At 35.9% G+C, this 22,803-nt stretch overlaps 2 protein-coding genes across 2 annotated transcripts; both read right to left on the reverse strand.

Annotated features, from left to right (window-relative positions):
• Positions 1 to 658: 658 nt before the first annotated feature.
• Positions 659 to 3,720, reverse strand: LOC143558975 (putative methyltransferase PMT11). Its single transcript, XM_077047700.1, has 9 exons — positions 3,006 to 3,720; positions 2,740 to 2,889; positions 2,374 to 2,644; positions 2,172 to 2,282; positions 1,922 to 2,078; positions 1,585 to 1,842; positions 1,374 to 1,496; positions 1,213 to 1,290; positions 659 to 1,113 (listed from the first exon to the last, which is right to left on the reverse strand). The coding sequence occupies exons 1-9, from the start codon at positions 3,705 to 3,707 to the stop codon at positions 912 to 914; spliced, it is 2,052 nt and encodes a 683-aa protein (XP_076903815.1). The 5' UTR covers positions 3,708 to 3,720; the 3' UTR covers positions 659 to 911.
• A 14,739-nt stretch (positions 3,721 to 18,459) lies between these two features.
• LOC143558978 (serine/threonine-protein phosphatase PP1 isozyme 4-like) lies at positions 18,460 to 20,336 on the reverse strand. The gene is made up of 3 exons (XM_077047704.1): positions 20,120 to 20,336; positions 18,965 to 19,524; positions 18,460 to 18,884 (listed from the first exon to the last, which is right to left on the reverse strand). The coding sequence occupies exons 1-3, from the start codon at positions 20,295 to 20,297 to the stop codon at positions 18,696 to 18,698; spliced, it is 927 nt and encodes a 308-aa protein (XP_076903819.1). The 5' UTR covers positions 20,298 to 20,336; the 3' UTR covers positions 18,460 to 18,695.
• Positions 20,337 to 22,803: the final 2,467 nt, after the last annotated feature.

The raw sequence follows: 22,803 nt of genomic DNA on the forward strand, positions 1-22,803 counted from the left end.
TTACACTATAGTTTTTGAAGTGGAGTTATTATTATAAAATTAAAAAAAATGAAGTAGCTTAGTAATTGATATAGTAGTTTAAAACTGTATCATAATAATAATTACTCTAACTCAAGCATAATTACTCTAGTTATTTGTATGGTTCTCATGCTAAAAGTTATTTGTATTTGATCTTTACACTTATTCACTAAGTAATTTCTTGTTATTTAATAGAAGTAGTGAAGTAATTTTGCAACAAAAGAAAGGCTAAATTGCAAAGAGCCTTCTTTCCATCAAAATGTTCAAATAAAAAATATATTAAGTTGCATCATATATGGTGGGAATCAAATTTAGTGGTTCATATATAAACTAGGTAGCAAACCCTACGCGTTGCGCCATATATGTACAGATTTTCGGTTTTAGGTTAGTACTTACTACTTAGTACTTGATTTATATTTTTCTAGGAGAATCTCTAAAATTTTTTTAGTTACATGTTTGTTGATTATCCGTGTTACAAAATAAAATAATTGGACAGCTAGTTATGGTAGTTACATAGACCGATAGTCGTCCAGCTCTTAGCTCCTTGCTAAGGGTTCGGTCTTTTTCAATATTAATATAGCACCACCTTTAAAAAAATAAGCGAATAATGAGTCTCAAAAGGCCTTACAATTGGGTAAACAAGGTTGCATCAAATGTTTACAATAAAAAATCTTGCACATAATATAATCATACATAACTAGTAACAAGTACCTGACTATGATATACAAAAGCTCATCATGCTACAACTATATAAAGCGTAAAATTGACCCGAAAATGAAACCCTTAACCTTTATCCTCTGTAGTTTCGTTTGGAAAATACAGAAACCTGAAGCAGTTTGCTCTTGAAGAATATTAAATAAAAAAACCTGATATGGCATTACCATGAACTTCGACTATCGCATGTTTTTGTCGCCAATCAAAACCCTATAACTTGCGTGTGGGCCCTCAGCGGTATCCCGTATTGCTACACGCCACCCAATAGCCTTCCCAATTTCCTCAAGTTCACCCATCACTGAAACTGAATCACGAATGTATACATGTCCCCCGGGTCTCAAAATTCTATCCATCTCAAGCATTATACTTGAAATGTTGCATCTGAGAATATAATGAATCAATAACTTCAGTATAACCATATGCCTATATAAATATTATTAAATATCATTTATTAAAGAAACTTATGGAGATGGTACATACCGTTTTTGCTCAATAGAGAATAGACCGGCTGCATGCAACAGATCATAGGTTCTTGGGTATGTATCGAATGGCTCACACCTAACATGTTTGAGTGATCAAGATTACATTTTTATTAAAGAATTTAAACAATATAAGTATTATATAACTATATCATAATATACCAGTCATGCATAACTCCTAGAAGTCCACGATCGTAGATAACAGGCAGGGTGTTTGGACCGCTAACAGGAACAACATTCATAACCCAACAATCCAGTTGATTGGCAATTAAGGCTGCTGCAAAGCTGCAAAACAAAGAAAATAATAAGATTGCCGTTATGAAGAGAAGTTATACAAAAGTTTCTAGCAGCAGATGGAGAAAGACGAATATACCCTCCATATCCGGCTTTCATGTCCATCACGTTTCTAAGCTTGAAAGTGCCCCAACGTAACACTCGAACATAGCTATCTATGATTTCTTTCCAGTATTTTGATTCTGCTTTGAAAAGATCATTTCTTGACACATATGCATCAACTTGTATGCTTTGCAGCCTCTGAGGTGGAATATCTAATCGTTCGGGCCATTTGGTAATATTTGCTCCAGATCCGTCCTCGGGTAGTCGAGAAATACATGGCTTCAAGTCAACATACCTAGAGTGAAATAACTTAATATAGTTGACTTTGATTTCCATCAAGAAAAATAATATACATATAATTATATATAGCATACCAAACGTCATCTGGGTCATCTTTCTCGTCACACAATGGTGGTAGGGTCCCCAATTCACGATTCAAATAACAACTGTTACGCGGTTTTTGCCATATTGCAATGTATCCCTCTTTCTTTACAAGATTCCAGCAAAGACGAGTTGTTAGGTTAACCATCTCTGAACAAGGAAAATATAACTTTGGTTAAGATATATACTTTTAGCTATGATGAACGCGTGTGTTACCAAAAATAATAAACAAAAACCGGTTACCTTCCCATTGTTTTTCTAGAAGCGGTTCATGCTTATAAACCGGTTGCGCAGCCCAAGCAAAATAACCTCCCGCTCTTAACAATCGGTTGACCTCAAGTAACAAAATACCATCTTCATCCCGACACATGTAAAAAGATTTAACAATTACATTGTGCCCAAATACAAAACTTGCTGTTACATAACATGTGAGTGTGTGACATACCATCACGAGTCCAGTTGACTCTACATCTTGAGCAATGAATTAACTCAAAAGCTTGACTCGGGTACAAAAGTCTCCTGGTTGCAAATGCAGCCACCATTGCAGGCACCCCACGTTCTAAAGCAAACTGAATCTGGTTCTCGTGTACATCTTTTGGAGCTACCGACATCGTGAGCACGTTTCTTGAATACAAATAAGCACCAAAACTCGCCACACCACATCCGACATCTAAAGCAACTCGCGTGTGGTTTCCAAACGCAATCTCTGGAACCATCTTCCAAACATTTATAAAAGAAAAATCAGCTCATCATGACAGTAAATTAGAAGTATGCAACATTACAACTGTTAATAATAATAATAATAATATACCTCTTGAATCTGATCCAAATACTTGTCTGCACCATGAATAAACTGTGTACCGCCTCCCGGAAACTTAAACTTATCCTTGTCTACATTAACCCAATTCTGCCCACCCTTATATTCAGCTAGTTGTGGATGTGGAACATTACTGTACCACACCTGTATTTAAGCACAAAATAAACATATATCATTAATCTACCAAAATGTTAATATCAATCTCTAAATTCTAATCATTCACAACATACGCACAACATAAAACTGAAGAAGACCATCACCTCATCGCGACTCGTCGGCCACGGAATCGGTGCTTTGTAACCTTTCGGCATGGGTACCAAACAACTCAACGCCTTATCTTTATCCGGGCAATGCCGCTCGAACCTTTCCCCTTTGTCAGTCAATTTCAACGCCTTAATCGCCTCGTCATTATCCAAACACGGAATATACTCCCTCATACTCACCGGACACGTCTCAAACTTTGAAACCCTAAACGTAACCCCTTCACCACCATCCACCGCCTTCGTCTCATTACTCCGAGTATCCACGGCATCGGGATCATACTCCCCTACCTCAAACTCATCCCTCATCACTCCATTCTCATCCACCACCCCTAGCCTTTGCACGGCCGGGGGAGGCGGTGCAAAGGCCGGGGGCGGCGGGGGAGAATGAGAAACGACACTAGCCGGTGGAATTGCAGGTAGCTGACCCACGTTGTCTTCAGCTGGCTGCAATTCCGCCTCCCTAGTGTCGTTAATTAACGACTTGACGTCAAACGTTTTGTTGAAATTGGGCGAAATCGAAACCGAGGGGGGATTGGAAGCTAGGTCTGAATTGGAACTGAAAAATAATAATTGCTGGTAAGTGTCATCAGACCAGTGTTTACCTAAATAGAAAAAAGCTAGGGCTACGAATGCGAAACCGGCAGTTTTAACAAAAACTGGCGATTTGAACGATATAAATCGCTTCATGTTTACAAGCATTGGTTTCACCAGATCTGATAATAATATAGCTAGATGTGTGTGAACGCACGCATTTGTTCACTATGATCGATAGCTTCAAGTGTGGCAGCAATTCAGTGAGGTGAAGTGTTGTTGAAGTCGCTCTAGTTGCTGTTATTATATGTATAAATTTCTGTGCCTGTAACTATAACCAACGAATTGCCTTAAACGAAAGCTTAATGTATAGATAATAATTAGATACCATGTGCCTATCGAATCCTTGTGCGAATTTAACAAGACGAAGCGAGTGACTCTGTTTGAAGATCAAATCGAGATTGGAAAAACAAAGGACGATAAACAGCTAAGATGGCCAAGCTGATCTTACAGGTAATTTATTATTATTATTATTATTATTATTATTATTAAATGGGATCTAAGTACAAATAAATTTAACATACCTACATTTATTATTATTATTATTATTATTATTATTATTATTATTATTATTAAGTGAGATCGTGTACAAATAAAATTACATACTAAGCATACATATATCTAGAGTAATTACAGTTTTGAACTACAGTTATTATGTTATAAGAAATAAAATATTTGTAATAATAATTATTCTAGTTCAAAAGTTATAGTGTAATAATAATTAGTTTAATGTTAACTTAATTACTTTAGTTATTTGTACATTTATCACAATAAGAGTCATTTGTATTTGATCCAAACCATATATAAACTGTGTGCAGTGAATGTAGTCTTAATGAAAGTGTTTTGCGTCATGTTGTGTCACGTTATAGGTGTAGTGGATGAAGTCCATACCAATCATTATCTCATTATTATTATTAACTAAAAATAATACAAATAAACCAACACACCAATAAAAATAAGCCTTTTCTCCTCACACGACGCTTTGTGGGAAACGCTCCCCACCTTTAAAGAGCCCAAGGCGCTCCGGGAACATTGTTCTCTAGTGTTTTGGGGCTTTTTTGGTAGCCAAGCGCCCTTCTACCGGGGTCTTATAGTTACATACTCTTATGTCTTAACTAGACTTGTTCTCATGCTAAAATTGTTCTTACCGTGATCCACTCAAATAACTTGCAGTTTGAAACTCGTTTAAAAGATTTTGCACAACCTATGCTTCACATAACTTATCATGTATGCAAAATATCGTGAGTAGACCTGATACAATTCGGATACTTTCGGTTTGGTTTGGGGGGGGGGGGGGTACGCTCGACCAAGATGATCAGGTTTAATACCATATCTATGATTCTCTTTAGTCTTCAATTCCCCATGATAAAACCACAAGGCGGTCGGACATTCGAACCCTTCCCATTTCTTTTCTATTTTTTCTCTTTCTACAATCACTGACCATAGTTTGTGTTGCTTTAACTACATTGCTCCCTAACTGTCGTAGCTTCTTTGAACAAGCGAATAACTCTAGGCCTTCTTCCCCCATCAACCACGGCTTAAAAACACTCAATGGATTGGCCTTGTAGGTTCTCACTTCTATCTACTTTGATAATGTTCACATCATAACATGGAGCTTCTTACTACATGATGACTTGATATGATTAGTGCCCATGCTTGTTTGGATCTCCTGTTGGGGCGTAATCGTATATTAGCCGTCAAAGATATGATTAGTGCCCATGCTTGTACGGTATATATGCCACTTGTAATATAATGATGTTGGCTTTGTAGTTAGCCAGATGATCTCCTAGGTTCTTCCTTAATAGTATTTTGAAATTTGAAAATATTTTTAAGGTGTAGTTGTGACCTCGGTTTAGAGATTTGTTATTTAATAGTTGAATTTGTTCTTTTGTTTTGTTAATATTCAACACAGTCACAAGTCACAAGTCACAAGTCACAAGTCATAAATGATGTGCTTCAAATTGATTGATGTATTGGGTTGCTTGACAATTGAAATTGATAGTTTTAAGTTACTAGAGTATGGGCTACTTGGAGTATTGGGCCGTTGTATATTGGTTTTTTTTTGTATTTTAAATGACTGTGTGTGTAGTTTATTAACCGAAGTTTAAATGCTTATATATGTATTTACAAGGCCGGTTAATATTTCGGTTTTCGGTTCGGTTGCTGCTCACCTCTTCATATAGTGACTGATCGCTCCTTCATATAGTGACTTGCGTTCTTAGTGTGAATTCACACACCCTCACTCTATAAGGCCATGTGTAGTGGGCGTGGGCTCGGGCGAAATGTGGGCGCGAAGGGGCGAGAACACCGCCCCCTGGGCGATATGTGGGCGAATTGGGGCGGGGGCGGGGTTATATTGTCGCATGGAAGAAGAGGAATTATTATTATTATTATTATTATTATTATTATTATTATTATTATGTGTGTGTATATATATGTATATGTATATGTATATATGTATATATGTTGTGTGTGTATATATATGTATATGTAAAATGAATCCTATAAACAACCCGAACCAACCAAAACATGTACGCCAACCGAGCTATATGTTTTTTTTAATATTTTTAGTTATGTATTTTTTTTGTATTTCTTTTTAATTTTAATACATTTTTATTTAATTATTTAAATGAATTGGTTTTTATTTAATTAGTTTATTTATAAAAAGAAAATAATAAAAAAAGATACTGTGGGCCCAACTTGTAGCCCCTACACCATTAAACCCCAAAAATAAATTTGCCCCCCTTAATGACTGGGCGTCACGTGTCACAATTCACCCCCAATTGTAGCCCCTCCACTACACATAGCCTAAGCTAACTACAATTATAAGGTATATAACAGAGCCCTCGGTCAAATTTACTTTTCATTTAACAACTTTTATAACAGATTTATATATATCATAAATGCATTACAATAATATTGTTTTAACGATTTGTAAAGATTTTAATATTTTTGTATGATTAATAGTTTGTTAGGACATTGTGTGAATTGACTTGACAAACTATTTACATGATTTTTGTTAACTGTTTACTGTTTAGTCTATTTGTGAAACTTGATTAGGTGAGACTTGTTAGTCATTAGGTGCTAGTTTGGGTAAGACTTGTTTGAAGTTACGTGAATTTTAGATGCTAATGTTAACTTCCGTGATGTCAAAAAGATAAATTAAGAAAGTGCCAAAAGATGAATTAAGGAAATAGCCCACCAAAACCGTGATGTGTGTAAAGTGAAAAGTAGGTGTTCGACTGTTTGGTGATATGGCAAAAAGCCCTGTATGAATAAGGATGAAAAATAGAAAGGAAAAAAAAAAACCTTAGCCCATACAGCTATACTAGAGACCCTAAGCATTCGTGACGGGTGTTGGCGTAGATATAGAATCTATTTTAAAGTTTTTCCGGTTATGAGACTGTGACACCCGGCCTGATTACCCGAAACTACATACCCGTTTACCGAACTATATGCCTCAATCATAAACCCAAAAATTTTTAATTATCAATTTCCCCTTAACCATTGTCTAATAATGCTTCATTTTAGTAGTTCGTTACGCATAAAAGTTAATTTTCATTGATATGTGTTTAATGCTATTATTTATATTTTATACGTTATGAATATGCGTAAATTCATATAAAAATATAAAAATTATCATATTTTATATGTTAATATTATTTATTTATGATATTGTTTATATGTATGCAACGGATCGTATTTTAATTTGTAAGAGTTGATACATAAATAAAAAGTATACAATAATTATAAAAATGTACATGGAAATCCTAGCGAGAATCTTTTTTAAGAAAATAACAGGTATAACCTATTCATGTGGATATTCTCGATATCCAGTTGCTAATTACCTGAAAAAAAAAATACTTGGCGGGTATCGGACCAGTATGAGAAATAATTTTATGACCGGGCATGAGACTGGGATTAGTGAACCTGGCCTATTGAATAGAACACCTCACCCCTCTCTCATGGTCCATCGTTGTGGGATCATTAACTAATTTAGCACCTCAATCGATATTTCGATAATAACATGTACTCGTTAAGTCGCAGAAAACAACATTCTAATTACATGGTGTTTTTTATTAAGTTTGTGACTTGTACTCGTCAAATTTTATATAACTAATTTTATATTTTAAAAACGGTTTTTCATTTTGTCCGTTAAAAGAAAGCACTCCACAGGAGTGGATAATGGATAGTAGCCTCTAATGTTAATCAAGTGGCTAGGATGATGACACCAGAACCAAATGGCACCTGCTATGGATGATGAATAACCATTGGGCTAGAAACAATACCTCAACACACGTTCAGTATACAAGATTGGATATGATTATGGGCCATGCTGTCGGTACACAAAATAACACTAAACCAATTATACATACGTTATTATGAAAGGCCTGTTTAATCTTATACCGTACTAGTGGGGCCATCGTATTATAATGTTCCATCTATCTATAACAAGAAAAAAGTTCATGAAATCACCTGATTTTGTGGTTATGATCGTATGTGGTACAATGGTAGCCACAAGATTGGTTCATCTCAAAACAATTTGGGCCGTTCATGATCCAAAACGTGGATGTATTATGACCTTTGGCACTTTCCAAGATTTGAGGGTTCAGATGTTCCATGATATTTGATGGTTCATGTTTTTAAGAGAGAATATTTATAAGTATGAGGGTAATTAAGTAAAACTTTTAGTGGTAGCATAGAAGAACCATAGATATATGTAGGGGTGCAAACGAGACGAGTCGAGCTCTCGTTTACTATTTATCAATTAGTTTTTATATAATTATAATTATTTTTATATATTTTTTCTATTATAATATTTTATGTATACAATAATATATGTTACTTAGTTATATTTATTTAATTTTTCATAACATTAGATATATTAGTTAATAATTATTAAATATATATTTTAAAAAAAATTATATAAATGGCAGGTTCTCGTTTAGGCTCGCGAGCCGGCTCGAGCTCAATAAGTGAAGCTCGGGCTCGTTTATTAAACGAGCTTACTTCTAGGCTCAAGCTCGGGCTCGGGCTCGATTAAGCTCGGCTCGATCGAGCTTTTTAACGAGCCGATCTAGAGTAACTAGCGAGCAGCTCGGCTTGTTTGCACCCCTAGATGTATGTTGATTTTGATAACCAATAGAAGTCTTCTATAAATTCCAGTCATTTGAACTTCTGTTTTTCAAAGTGGTTATCTTTCTTAGCATTTCGATTCTCCATTTTTGTAATAATTTATATATTTCGAGGATATGACATTTTTTTTTCTTTTACAACGACAGTGTTAGTTATTTACTTTTCTGTTTTTTATGTTCAAGAATATAATGTATGTGTTATAGTTTTATTTTGGGATGCAATACTTGCTCTTGTATTCGAAACATGTTCGTCTTTGGCGTAGAGCTTGCTTTATATGCTTTAATGTTACTAACGTGCAGTGCGAGGCCCATAAGTTTTTTTATAGGACGGGAAATTTTGAGGTTGGTTGTCTATCTTTAAATATAGAGTTAATGGCCATTTTCGTCCCTGTGGTTTGCTACTTTCGCCACTTCAGTCCAAAATTTGTATTTTTGTCAATTTAGTCCTCATAGTTTTAAATATTAGCCAATTACGTCATATCCGTCTAACGGCATCCAGCTATGCCGTTAGTTTAAGGGTATTTTTGTCTTTCTTCTTTTTATTTTGAGTTATTGGTCATTTTCGTCCTTGTGGTTTGATACTTTTGCCAATTCAGTCCAAAGTTTGAAATTTTGTCAATTTAAGTCAGTTTTTTTTCTATAACCCTAGAGAGCATTATCCAAGCCCAAAACAAGTCTGCATTTACTCTGTCGACAACATTAATCATACCCCTCCTCTCGTATTTAGCTTCTATACGGTTCTTAAACTCTCCCTCATGGTGGAATTCAATGGTAAAGTGGTCAAAGCAATTCCGTTAAACCGAATTGTACGGAAAAAACTAAAAATTGTTTCTTTGATGAATGCATAATATTTAGGGTTTAGAGATTAACATATCATAACGAAAATCTGGGTCGTAATCAACTATTATACATTAATCAACAAAACAATTTTTAGTTTTTTCTGTATAATTCAGTTTAAGGGAATTACCTTGACCACTTTACCATTGAATTCCACCATGAAGAAGATTTTAGGAAATGTATAGAAACTAAATATAAGGTGGGGGGTATGATTACTGTTGTTAACAGAGTAAATGCATACCAGTATTTGAGGTTGTTCGATGGTTTTGGGCTTGAATTATGCTCTTCAGGGTTATGAACAAAAAAAATAAAAAATAAAAAAAACTGAATTAAACTGAACATTAACTTGATAAATTTTCAAACTTTGGACTGAATTGGCAAAAATATCAAACCACAGGGACTAAAATGACCATTAACTCAAAATTAAAAGGAGAAAGACAAAAATACCCTTAAACTAACGGCATAGCTGGATGCCGTTAGACAGATAGGACGTAATTGACTAATATTTAAAACTATGAGGACTAAATTGACAAAATTAAAAATTTTGAACTGAAGTGGCGAAAGTAGCAAACCACAGGGACGAAAATGGCCATTAACTCTTAAATATATTCAGAAGTATTAGAAGATGAAGCTGCAACTTTTTTTCGGAAACCGTTCCATTATATAATACATATTCCATAAGTTTACAAATTCAAATCCAAATAAATCAAAGTATATGTTCAAGCTAACACTAACAGTGTGGTATATAGCTGACCACGATAAAAACGTGTGGTATAACAAGCTGAGGAATTTCAAATTGTTCGTTTGATGTGTCGCTTTTCTTTTCGCTGAGCAGGGTCAGAAGTGACTCGTGCCCTTTTGTTTTCACCGAATGGGGCTAGCAACGACTCATGTGATGATTAAGGACGTGATTCCTTCATTATAGTCTTTGTTTACTCGTGATTTCCATTTGTTCGTTTGAAGTGTGACGTATTGTTTTCACTAAACGGGGCTAGCAGCGGCTTGTGGGCTCTTTTTTTTCACTAAACGGTGGTAGCAATGACTCGTGGGATGATTAAGGAGGTGATTCTCTTATTCTACTTTTCGTTTGTTCGTTGTGGTTCTCACTTGTTCGTTTTGGCTATCATTTGTTCGTTTGAAACGTGCCTGAAGAGGTAGGTCCCAGCAAAGCCATGTTGGACCCGCAAGACTCACCTTGAAGAGGGACGTCTGCGCAAAGACCAACTGGATCCGCAGGACCCACCATGCTCAGAGAGATGAAGACCTTACACGCAGTAAGCCAGCCGTTAGTTTAAGAGCATATTTGGTCATGGACGTTTGCATTGGTTGGCTTACAAAAGTGAAAAAAGAAGTCAAATAGTGTGGTTCGATGTGAAGACAGAGGAATTCGGGTTAATGGATCCTCCCAAACCAAATGGGAATGACGATGCAGAAGAACAGTTGGTTGGTTTAAACGGTACCGAAGTTGGATTTGCATATGTGGGCCCTGTTTATATCAAGTTGTGGATATTAAAGCAGGATGAAGAATGGGTGTTGCATTGTTGCTTTGATCAGCTTACTCTTATTATGCCCCAGTACAATAGCTATTATGCGGAGGTTTTGGGTTTTTGGAACAGAGATGGGGACATATTATTGACCTACCCTGACTATACAGGGGATCGGTTTTTCGTTTACACCCTCAAAAGTGGTCATTTGCGAGAAATTAATCAGGGGGGTCCATGCAGAGTACCAGATTTCCGAATGTGTCGAAGCAGCTTGTTTTCGCTCCAAGTAAGTGCTAGCTTATTCCATTAAAAAATGCTTAGTTCTCGTTAAGTTTGTTCGTATATGCAATTGTCAAGTTGTTCATTTTGAGTATGGAGCTCCAAATTTCCTATTTGATATTTATATAAACAGTAAGTTGTTAACTAAGATTGTTTCATGATTAGTAGTTTGTTTTTACTTTTAGCCTTCAGTGTGTGTGTTGGGGAGGGGGGGTTGAGGAGTGATTTGCTGCTCTAAACCCAAAAAATCAACAGATTCAACACAAATACAGGGTTGTAACTCTATATGATCTGGATCCGTGATCAAATTAAATAAAATTAATCACATGCATTTAATTACTAGAACCCCAAACCCGAGTTGCACGACCCGTTCTAACCCGAACCCCGAAACCAGCTTACCCGACCCCAACCTACTTTTTCATACTTCTCTTATTTCCATCACCCGGTGTTGTAGAACTCGCTAGACGCTAGTACGAAACCCAGGTGGGCTCGGGATTTTGAACTGACAACCACGCAATGCCTAACTCAAATCTTTTATTGCCAATATCCACCAAAAGGTACCACTAGTGAAGATTGAACTTGAGTCTCCATTAATAATCCTTGTGTAACATCCTAAAATTTATAATGTTGAATAAAGAAAGTTATGTTAGTGATTTCGCGTTTTAATTATTAATATCGAGTAGGAGCGGGTCATGGACTTGGATTAATTGAGATAGGATAAATGAGAATGGGATTTCAGGGATATAAATACCCCCAAAATCCCAAAATATCTCATTTCTCACCAAACTCCACACACACTCCACACACTCCTCAAAACACACATACTAACCGATCAAGATTCGAAGCCGAAACCCGAGATTTTGTTGATAGATTTGAGTTGGTAAGGTAAGAACAATCCAACAAAGCTATTATTACTGTAAATGGTTAGGATTGGATGGGTTAACCGGACCCGAAACCCAAACTGCCCAAATCGGACCCCTAAAACGTCGATTTTAGGCCGATTTGATGGTTGGGATTTGTAGGCGCCGATCATACGATTCCGTGGGTACCAAAATCGAGTTATTTGGCTAAGAAACGAATGAGTTATGGGCAAACAGATCTGCAGCGCGATAACTTCGCCTGCAAGATTAAGTTCGCCTGATGAACTTCGCCTTCAAGCGTAACTTCGCCTTCAAGCGTAACTTCGCCTAAGGATAACTTCGCCTACGGCCAAGTTCGCCTAAGGATAACTTCGCCTGAAGCCAGGATAACTTCGCCTGAAGCCAAGTTCGCCTAAGGATAACTTCGCCTGAAGCCAAGTTCGCCTAAGGATAACTTCGCCTGAAGCCAAGTTCGCCTAAGGTTTAACTTCACCTGAAGCCAAGTTCGCCTAAGGATAACTTCGCCTGAAGCCAAGTTCGCCTAAGGTTTAACTTCGCCTGAAGCCAAGTTCGCCTAAGGTGTAACTTCGCCTGAAGCCAAGTTCGCCTAAGGTTTAACTTCGCCTGAAGCCAAGTTCGCCCGAGGTTTAACTTCGCCTGAAGCCAAGTTCGCCCGAGGTTTAACTTCGCCTGAAGTGAAGTTCGTTTAGAAAATAAATTAAAAACCTAATGGAAAATGTGTTAAGGCAGTTATCGAAAATAAAATTTTTCCAAGCAGACCTGGCAGCTTAACCCCAGCCAGAGGCTCTGCCCCTTGGACCCCGCTAGGGGCTGCCGCCCCTAGAACCCCGCTGCCAGGGGCGCTGCCCCCGGACCCCCGTTCGTTGTGGGTCATATATAGATAGAAATACAAAACGAGTAGTAGTAGTTAATTGATATGTGTAAATATTATACAGTTAGCCGAGCCCAGTTAAAGAAAGGAATTACGATCAACGGCGAGCGTAACAGGATCCAGGTGAGTTTCTAGCCCCATTCCTTGTTATGTTTTCGGGGCTGTGTGCATACTTGATGTGTTGTTAATACATTTATCCTAAGTGATAAGTGTATGCCATATGTGATATATGTGATATGTATGAATGATTGCTTGATGGTACGTGAACGATCTTCGGATATTGCACGTACTGTCAGGTTGTAACGTTATAAATATGGTAAGTATGATATGTATGAATGATTGCTTGATGGTACGTGAATGATCTTCGGATATTGCACGTACTGTCAGGTTGTAACGTTATAAATATGGCAAGTATGATATGTATGTTTATGTGTATGAACGTAATAAAGTTAATAAAAGAAGGAAATGACGGTTGTATGGTTGTATGGTTACGAAAAGGGTACCGAGCCCTAATAATACTCGAGGTATGATGTATGGTTGTATGGTAACGAAGAGGGAATCGAACCCTACTAATATTCGAAAACAAGGGACCAGACCCTAATAATATCTGTGATGTTAGGGACCAGACCCTAATAATATCTGTGATGTTAGGGACCAGACCCTTATAATATCTGTGATGTTAGGGACCAGACCCTTATAATATCTGTGATGTTAGGGACCAGACCCTTATAATATCTGTGAGGTTATAGGGCGACAGGCTCTTTAAAACGTATGATTATGAATGTAAAGAAAGTATGTAAGTAAGAATGAAGGCATGAGTACTTATGTGTGTATGAAAGAAAGTTATGAGGTTAAGTACGTATGTATGTAATAAGGTATTGTATGGAATTGTATGATTAACTAGAACTCACTCAGCGTAGCTGACTTTTAGTATGCACGCAGGTGAGTAGGTTGAGACAGCTGGCTTGAGTGGAGGACACATGGCAGAAGACTAAAGCCTGGCATCTGAAGATCTGATATGTTTTATAAGTTATGTTTTGATTTTGAAAGACAAGAGGAATGTTTTAAGACATGATTATGAATCGATATGTAATGTTTTATGAAAGTTTTATATTCCGCGTAAAGTTTTAAATTAACTCTGATATTTAGAACTGTGTTTATGAGTAAATCCAACACAAAAGTAGGGTTACCGGTAACGGGGCCTTACACCTTGTACTTGGGTCTCCACCAGAGAACCCCAAAACTACTACCTATTTAGTGTTTATAGGTAGTGTTTAAGTAATATTGTAATTTCTGTTTTATAATTATGTTAACAATTTAACTATATAGTGTTAAAATAATAATTTTTAAAAGTATATTATATTAAAACATATATAAAATATAAAAAGTAAATATGTTATGAAAGTATGTGATAATGTGACAATTTGTGGAGATTTGTTGTCGTGGGAGAAATTGGTGGTTTTAAGAAAGTTAGGAATTTGATATGTTATTGATGTGACATTTTGTGAAAGTTTGTTGTTATGGATGCTTTTAAGAGTGAACGTAGTAGCTCATTATTTGAATTTGTTATGGAATAAGCTAAGTCACCAAAATCTTTTTAATCAACATACTAACTGTATTGAAATGGGACGCCATACATGAAAGTGTTAATAGATGTTTTTATTCTTGACACGTCAATTTAAAAAAAAAAAAAAAATACATGTAAAAGAAAACATGTGCAACAAATAACTTGAACTTGATAATGTGCAACAAATAACCAAAAACATATGTTTGCCATGATATTCTTGAAAACCTTTTCTAGGCTACATGTTATTGAATAATTTGTTGTTTCACTCTCCAAATCAACTAAAACACTACTAAGATGAATCCTTGAATGGTTCTTTATAATTCATTTCCTTTGAAAGGCGTCTATATTAGAAGCATAACTTTGTTGGGTTATGAAGGCTTGATTGGTATTGGGCCCGGTTCATTTTAAAAGACTAAATTAGTGGCAGAAAATAAAAAGGGCAGACGAACTAATTTTAATTTATTATATTATATATTAAAATAGGGATTTCTCAACCCCCCCCCTCTCTCACATATGTACTATTTAATTTAATATTCCTTCCTTTTCTTTTCTTTTTATATTACTTTAAAAAATGACAGAATTACAAATTTTGTCCTTTAAAAAAAGCCAAATTACGGTTCTTGTCCTTTGTTAAGTTTCCTTGCAGGCGGTGTACTTTAAACATTTTTTTCCTACACGTTATGTCCTTTACGCTAACTGGGTTAGAAAAACTCAGTTAAGTATGACATGTGCCAGACATGTGATGGGCATAATTGTAATTTTAGTGTATCTTTAAATTAAAAAAAAAAGAAAATATATATAACATTCTCCCAAGCCCAAGACAACCCAAGTTGAATCAAATGGAACAACACACTGATTGCAATTTGGGGTTTTCACGGCCACCAGAACACCGCCGCTACCAACCACCGTCACCTAGGGTTTCCAAACAGAAACCCGGCAACAGTTGGGCAACAACCTCGCTCACCCTTTTCCGGTCGTTTCCTAACAACGCCACGACACCGAACCCCGTCTTCAACACACCATCACCCTCCACTGACCACCATCGCCTCGAGTCTCGCGAAACCCTTGTCGCGAAACCCTCCACAGTTACACCTACGGCGAGTCTTCAACACACCATCACCCTCCACAGTTACACCTACGGCGCCGGCTGCCTCGAGTCTCGCGAAACCCTTGTCGCCGACATCGCGGCCGTGAACCCAACCCACGTGTTCAACGCCGCCGGAGTGAACAGTGAATCGGGGAAATAAGTGAATCGGAGGTTCAATGGAACTTCTGATGTTCTTAGTTTAGAAGCAAATCGGAGAGGTGGTGCTTGATGCGACGGTGGCGAACGGTTAGGGATGGTGGTGCTAGATTCGATGGTGGCAGGTGGTTAAGGTTGGGTGATGGTTGAGGAAGGGTGATGGCAGGTGATGGTGTTAGTGAAGGTACAGAAACAGAAGAAGAAGTTGTTGCAAGGTAGGCAAAAAGACAAAACTACCCTCACATGCTTCTCACGTGATGGGATTTAACAGAGTTTTTCTAACCCAGTTAGCGTAAAGGACATAACTTGTAGGAAAAAAAAGTTTAAAGTACACCGCCTGCAAGGAAACTTAGAAAAGGACACGAATCGTAATTCGTCTTATTTTAAAGGACAAAATTTGTAATTTTGTCTTAAAAAATTATGTATATTTAACAAACCTTAACCATTGGTAAATGTCGGATTTACATGTCTTATTTGTCGGTAAAAAAATTTTTAAACTTTGCTTTTATATTTTTATGGTTGGTCTTTAAAATGACTGAAACTTTTTTTAAAATTTACAATTATCCAATTATCACATGTTTTTAAATTCGCGTTTCGACGTTTGATAACACGCCTTTAAAATTTGATTTTTTTGGCTTACTAATTCATACTTACCAATCTGTGTTGGTACTGCCGATACTGAATTTGCATCGATTCGCAACTGTAACGTGCCGGTTTTTTCCATATATGATAGTTTGTTGTATTTTGGCATTGACAAGTTTATTCTTTTGTTTACTTTCGATGTCGTAACCCGATACATGTTAATTTCACATCGACTCACAACACTTTTGTTGTTTAACATTTTACGTATGTTTTTTGTTCGGTTTAATGGTCCCGTCATAAAGCGCGAGATCCTAAATCCTGGTTTTTACTTAAAAACCAATACAGTGAAACAAAATATATAGGCCCTAAACATAGGTTTTCCAAACACGGATCATTTACTCAAATCAAGGATATTACATCCATTATATGTACTATATTTAGCAAAATAGCAACTTTTATTCAAGCTAACAATACAAAACAAGTGGTTAATGGCTAATAACAACCTGATATTTCAAGCCAACACAAATAGTCCCTGAACTATTCATCAGTCTTCAAAACCCAGCTATTAGTTACTTGTCACATTTAACCCAAACTTATAAACTTCCTTTTAACACCAACACCAGTTGACTAAACATTGACCAATCATAATATGATGATATGATCATATCTAACATGTTGTAGTCGATCAATTTCTTTCTCAACATCTTTCAAATCTAACGTGACATGCAAAATAGTTGCAGCTAAAAAGTGACCGGAGAAAGTTCATTTGAAAATCAACAATAACTTGTCAAAAGTAAAATCCAATTCATCCGAATTCATTCATTGATGTTGTAGAACTAAAAAAACAAAACTGTGAATACTAAACTTACCAAGCTAAATATATACACATATTATAGTCCACAGTCACCACCTATAAGCAGTACAAGTAATAAAAAATGTGTCCTCTCATCCAAAGCCTAGCTTCTCTTCCTTGGAAAACATTAAAAACATGTTTAATTGTCTAATTCATACCAACAAAATCAACAGAATAATATTTTCATTTATAGAAATAGTTTCAATAAACGGATTCGTTGATCTCGTTCGTCTATATTCTAAACGAACATAAACGATCGAACACAAAAGAGCCAGCAAAAACGAAGAAAATAAGTGTGTTCTTGTTCGTTCGTTAGTCGGTTACCCAAGTATTGATTCAAAAACTTTAATTGGTTTGATGTGTAGTCAATTGGTATTACTGCTAAGTAAAAAATAAATTTAAATAAATAAATGTTCAGAACAGGGCATGCGTTCAAGTTTTTATTTAAATGAACAATTTTTTTTTTTTTTTTTGTAAATATCCATTAATTTATTACAAAAACAAGCATCTTGTTGAACAATTCATAGAACATTCCGTGCATTTACAGACCAAAAACCATTTCATATTCAATCTATACTAGACTTGAAGGAAAAACAAAACTAAAAAAGCTATAAACGCTCCGAACTACACTTATACTATTTAAAAATTCCGTTTTGACTCTTAACTCATTTTACACAGAAGGTATGTTAATCCAAACTTCTTTAAAATGAACAAAAAAAATTTTCATGATATCTATTAATTTATTACAAAAGCAAACTTCTCGTCAAACGTTCTATTCATTTACAGACCAAAAAATTTCATACTCAATCTATACTAGATTTGAAAAGAAAAGAAGGAAAAAACCTATAAACTTTCCGAACTACACTCATGTCTTTTTTAAAAAGCCCGTTTTGAGCCGAACTGATTTTACACATATATTGACCTGAAATTCTTTTAAATGAACATGTTTTTTGTAGATATCCATTACTTTATTACAAATACAAACTGCTTGTCGAACAGTTCACAGAACTTTCTGTTCATTTACAGACAAAAAAAAATAAATCTATACTAGATTTGAAGTAAATAAAAAACTTTTAAGCGTTCCATTACAAGCCACACTGATACTTTATTAAAAAAAGCCCATTTTGACCTGAACTCATTTGACTCGAAACGCATATTGACCCAAACTCATTTTACTCAAAACTCATATTGACCCGAACCCATTTGACCCGTCATCCTAACCCGCCCTACCCACCAAGGTTGCCATGTTTAAAAGTACTAAGAATTGTACTCTAGCACAAAAATATTATTTCAACAATAATGTTAAATAAAACAATAAAATTAATCCGACCTTAGGAAGGTAGGCTGTCAAAGTAACACCATGATCACATTTTTGTAGACATCAATAACTTGTTTTTCTTATCAACCGGTTTCAGAATCTGGAACGAACACAACAGATTCTCATCAACATTCATCATCGCACCCGCATTATCAAATTCACCACAGTAATTCGGAGCCGAGAATATAGTCACTAGTTGCCTATCAGCAAAGAATTCATAACCATCTTCCACAACCTACATAACAAAAAATCCCACATAAGCATACATAGTACTTACACATACACATACATACGCGCATAAACAAGTATATTAACCTGGTGCGCACGACAGACAAGATCCAAATCATGTTTTGTCAAAAACTCAGAAACCTTATCAGCACCGAAAGTATACGAAACGCCTCGATCATTCACCCCCCATCCTTTAACATCTTTACTCGGATCCGACCATAACAAATCACAAAGCAGGCCTGTATCCGGGATGGCAGTGGGCCGGGGCAAGTTTCTAATCTGATCCAAATTATTAAGATCAGGCGACAACCCCCCGTGCATACACAAGATCTTGTCATCAACAAGAGCAGCAACAGGCAGACAGTTAAAACATTCAGTAAACGCCTTCCATATCTTCACATTGAACCGACGCTTGCACTCGTCATAAAACCCGTATATCCTGTTTATTGAAGCGCATTCATGGTTTCCTCTTAGGAGAAAAAAGTTTTCTGGGTACTTGATTTTGTAAGCGAGTAAGAGGCATATTGTTTCCAAACTTTGTTTACCGCGATCGACATAATCTCCCAGAAACAGATAATTTGATTGCGGAGGATAGCCTCCGTATTCGAATAGCCTTAGTAAGTCACTATATTGTCCATGAACATCCCCTAGAAAATCAAAATTTATATACAGCTTTAAATATATAAATCAAAGATAACGGAATATCAAATAATCACATGTAATCCGTTAAGCTTTTATCAGACAAGCGAACGGTTCACATCACCTAATAGAACAAAATTTCTTGTCCGTGTCCGTTCATCAAGGAAATAGCTTGTTTGTGAACGGTTCACGAACACGAATGAACACAAACAGCGTTTCATTTGATTTGGCTAACCGAGAATATCAATGTCAACGGTTCGATCTGGCTACCAAGTTTGTTTGATTTTTTTTCTAACTATCATATTCATATAAATTAATCACAAAAAACTCATGTAAATATATATTGTGTTTATAGTTAATAATCTTGCTTAGATCTACACGTTAACTACACTAGTTGAGCGGTGGGGTAGGACTGACGTTTAATCGGATTGGAACTTAAATGTAATTTTTTTAATTATAAATATCTATATAACATATTTTACATATAATATTTTCACTTTTGTCAGACTTTAACCAAATAGTAACTAACAAACATGAATAAACGTATACAAACACATTATCAATTATCGAACGTTGACGAACACAATTGGAAGACGAGCGTACCGCAAATTTTAATAGGTGCTTGGAGCTCAAGAAGATTGGGTTGATTAATAAAGATTTCGCGTGAGGTGGCACATAGCTGCTTGATTTTAGCTTCGGATAGTTGAACTAGCTTCCCGGATTTAGTGGATCGGACTTCGATTAGCCGTTCGATTATCTTGTCAACGACTACTGGGTCCATTGAAGATGTTACAGAAAACCAAAACCCACTTGTATTGGATTATTATTATTTATTATTATTGTCGAATCAAAAAGACCGATTCAGATATTTTGGGAGTGACGGCTGCAAACGATCGCCTAATTTGGGTGCGTCACGATGGACCGGGTTAATTGTGTCTTCGATGGGCTCTTGAAATTATTTTTTATTTTGTTCGTTTTTGACTAAGGATTAAGGAATATTGTTAACGCACAAAAACGGAACTTGTGATGTAATGGTAAGAAACATGAGTTTGTTTTTCAATCAGGGTTCAAACGCTACAAACAACACTTTAAAAGGGGTGCAGTTGGCTTAATGAAGGAAGACCGGGATCTTTGTTATCTCTAGTTCGATTGTGAGAGCTTCCGGGTTTTACCACCAGTGGGCTTTTGGGCAGGTGGGTTTTTCCCATAACTTGAGATAGCTATAGGGCGCTTAAAAGCTCCGTACGGTTGGGTTGGGCCAGCCGACGATGACTTTTTGCCTTTGGGTCACTCCGTACGGAGTACCTAGGCAATTTTCTGTTTGTTGGTTGTTTAAGAAAAAATACAGGATGCTAGACCAGGAAAGAACAAGAAAGCATTACCTAATAAAGGACAAAGTTTTACACTCTTAACGGTTCACAACCATTCAGGTTACATTGAGGTTTTGTTTGGTTAACCTATTTCAATGTACTCTAATTATATTGAAACACCTCTAATTATAACCAAATACACAAGCACGTAGTTTGAGAAAGAGTACAAAGGAAAGTTCACAAAAGTTTGGCCCATAAGGAGTATGCCTAAATCTTCTTACCAAATTAGACATTGATGAAGTTTTGTTGAAAATAAGTTGTTCCTAATCTTCCAAATTAGCCAACGTGTGTTCTCTACGAAAAAATGGGAGTTATGTGGAATATTTCAGTAATTCTTGAACTGACCGTCAAATCAGCCAACATGTGTTCTCCACCAAAAGTTAGGAGTTGTATAGGATATTCTAGTAACTCTTAAACCGACCGAAATGGACCAATTAGCGGGACTTAACCCGCATCATAATGACTGACCAAACTTGATTGGGATCCTTTTAGTCTTGTTTATAGGTGTTATGTATATATGGGATTAACAAGATAAATTGATGATCTTATAATCTCCTCCGTTGCAACTTTTAATTAAAGTAAATGACTTTATATTCATTACATTATTTGTCAAATTGTTGATGTAAAATAATATTTGTTTTTGACAAGCAAATAGTGATTTGGAGCATTTACATTTGGGTTCGACCGACTCATATAGTCATATATAGACATCGATTTGAAGGAAGAGTGATTTGAAGAAGTGAAGAGTGCGATGGAAAGTTGTCGCATATTAAATATGTGTTAATACCAATAAAATATTGGTGATCGGGTATTACTTATTTTAGTTTAAGGGAAATTACCAGAATAAACATTGTGAACCCCCCGTTGTGACGCTTTGAAGATGAGGGCGACCCAAACATGGTGGTGGTTGTTTCCGGCTGGGGTGGTTCCCCGTAGTGGTGGTTCCGGCAGGGAGGTGGGTGGAGGTGAAAGACGGTGGTGGGTGGATGTTGGACGATGATAATGAGGTTGGGTTATGTCATAAACATTATATGTGATATATTTATAATTATTTAAGTTTATTTGTTTTAAAAAAATAAAAGGCATTATGTTTTTAATCTTTTAATGATATTTAGTTTAATATTAATATATTTTTAATAAACGGATAAAATGACTGTTTAACCTCATGTGCAATGCACATGACCTGACTTAACAAGAAAAACTATCTGAGTTAGGGGCAAATGACAAACAGTGTTAGATTTGTAAATATAAAGGATATCATATGTTAATTTTAAATATAAAGGACAATGAGTGAAATTTGGTGCAAACATAAAGGACAATCTCTGTAATTCTGTCTAACTTTATAGACCAATCAGGCCGCACCACACCGGTGTTGCCGACTAAAAAGGCTACGCCTTAGCCAGCACAACCAAAAGTTAACACGTGTCACAAGTAGACTAATATTTAGTTGACATGTTTAATACAAAGAAAACACCAAAACCATTTTATTGAAGATGCTAAGCTTCAAGATCAATTTTTTCTTTCTTTGTTACACACTAACTCTGATTCTGAGTTAAGTTAAGGGGAGAAAGGAAAAGATTGTGGAAAGAATCAAGAAGAAAAAAATGTTTCATAGTTTTTTTTATTGAAAGGAATAGAAAGAAAAATAATTATGAAGGAAAATGATATGATTTGTTTTCTCTTCAAAATGAAAAGAATAGGAGGGAAAAGAAAAGAAAAAAAAAGTTAAAACTACTTTACTGCCCTTCTTCTTTATATCCCAACCAACACATCTACAAAAGTTATATTTCAACCAAGACAACTGCAAAAATATAAGGAAACAAATTATGTTTGCGAATCATGATGATTGGCGTTTGTTTTAAATATATTTTCCATATGCTTCTATTTTTCAACACCACGAAGTATTCCCTAATTTGT

This window comes from Bidens hawaiensis, unplaced genomic scaffold (genome assembly GCF_021521415.1).
Source record: "Bidens hawaiensis isolate Kalapana, Puna unplaced genomic scaffold, B.hawaiensis_p1.1 tig00019676_1, whole genome shotgun sequence".
Taxonomy (NCBI): Eukaryota; Viridiplantae; Streptophyta; class Magnoliopsida; order Asterales; family Asteraceae; genus Bidens; species Bidens hawaiensis.

Coding starts and splice junctions, on each gene's coding strand:
- LOC143558975 (XM_077047700.1), bottom strand. CDS start 3,707: ATGCTTGTAAACATGAAGCGATTTATATCGTTCAAATCGCCAGTTTTT. Junction 2,283..2,373: donor AGTCAACTGGACTCGTGATG/GTATGTCACACA, acceptor GTCGGGATGAAG/ATGGTATTTTGTTACTTGAG. Junction 1,843..1,921: donor GATGACCCAGATGACGTTTG/GTATGCTATATA, acceptor ATTTCACTCTAG/GTATGTTGACTTGAAGCCAT.
- LOC143558978 (XM_077047704.1), bottom strand. CDS start 20,297: ATGGACCCAGTAGTCGTTGACAAGATAATCGAACGGCTAATCGAAGTC. Junction 19,525..20,119: donor AGCACCTATTAAAATTTGCG/GTACGCTCGTCT, acceptor TTGATTTTCTAG/GGGATGTTCATGGACAATAT. Junction 18,885..18,964: donor TTGTCTGTCGTGCGCACCAG/GTTAATATACTT, acceptor TTTGTTATGTAG/GTTGTGGAAGATGGTTATGA.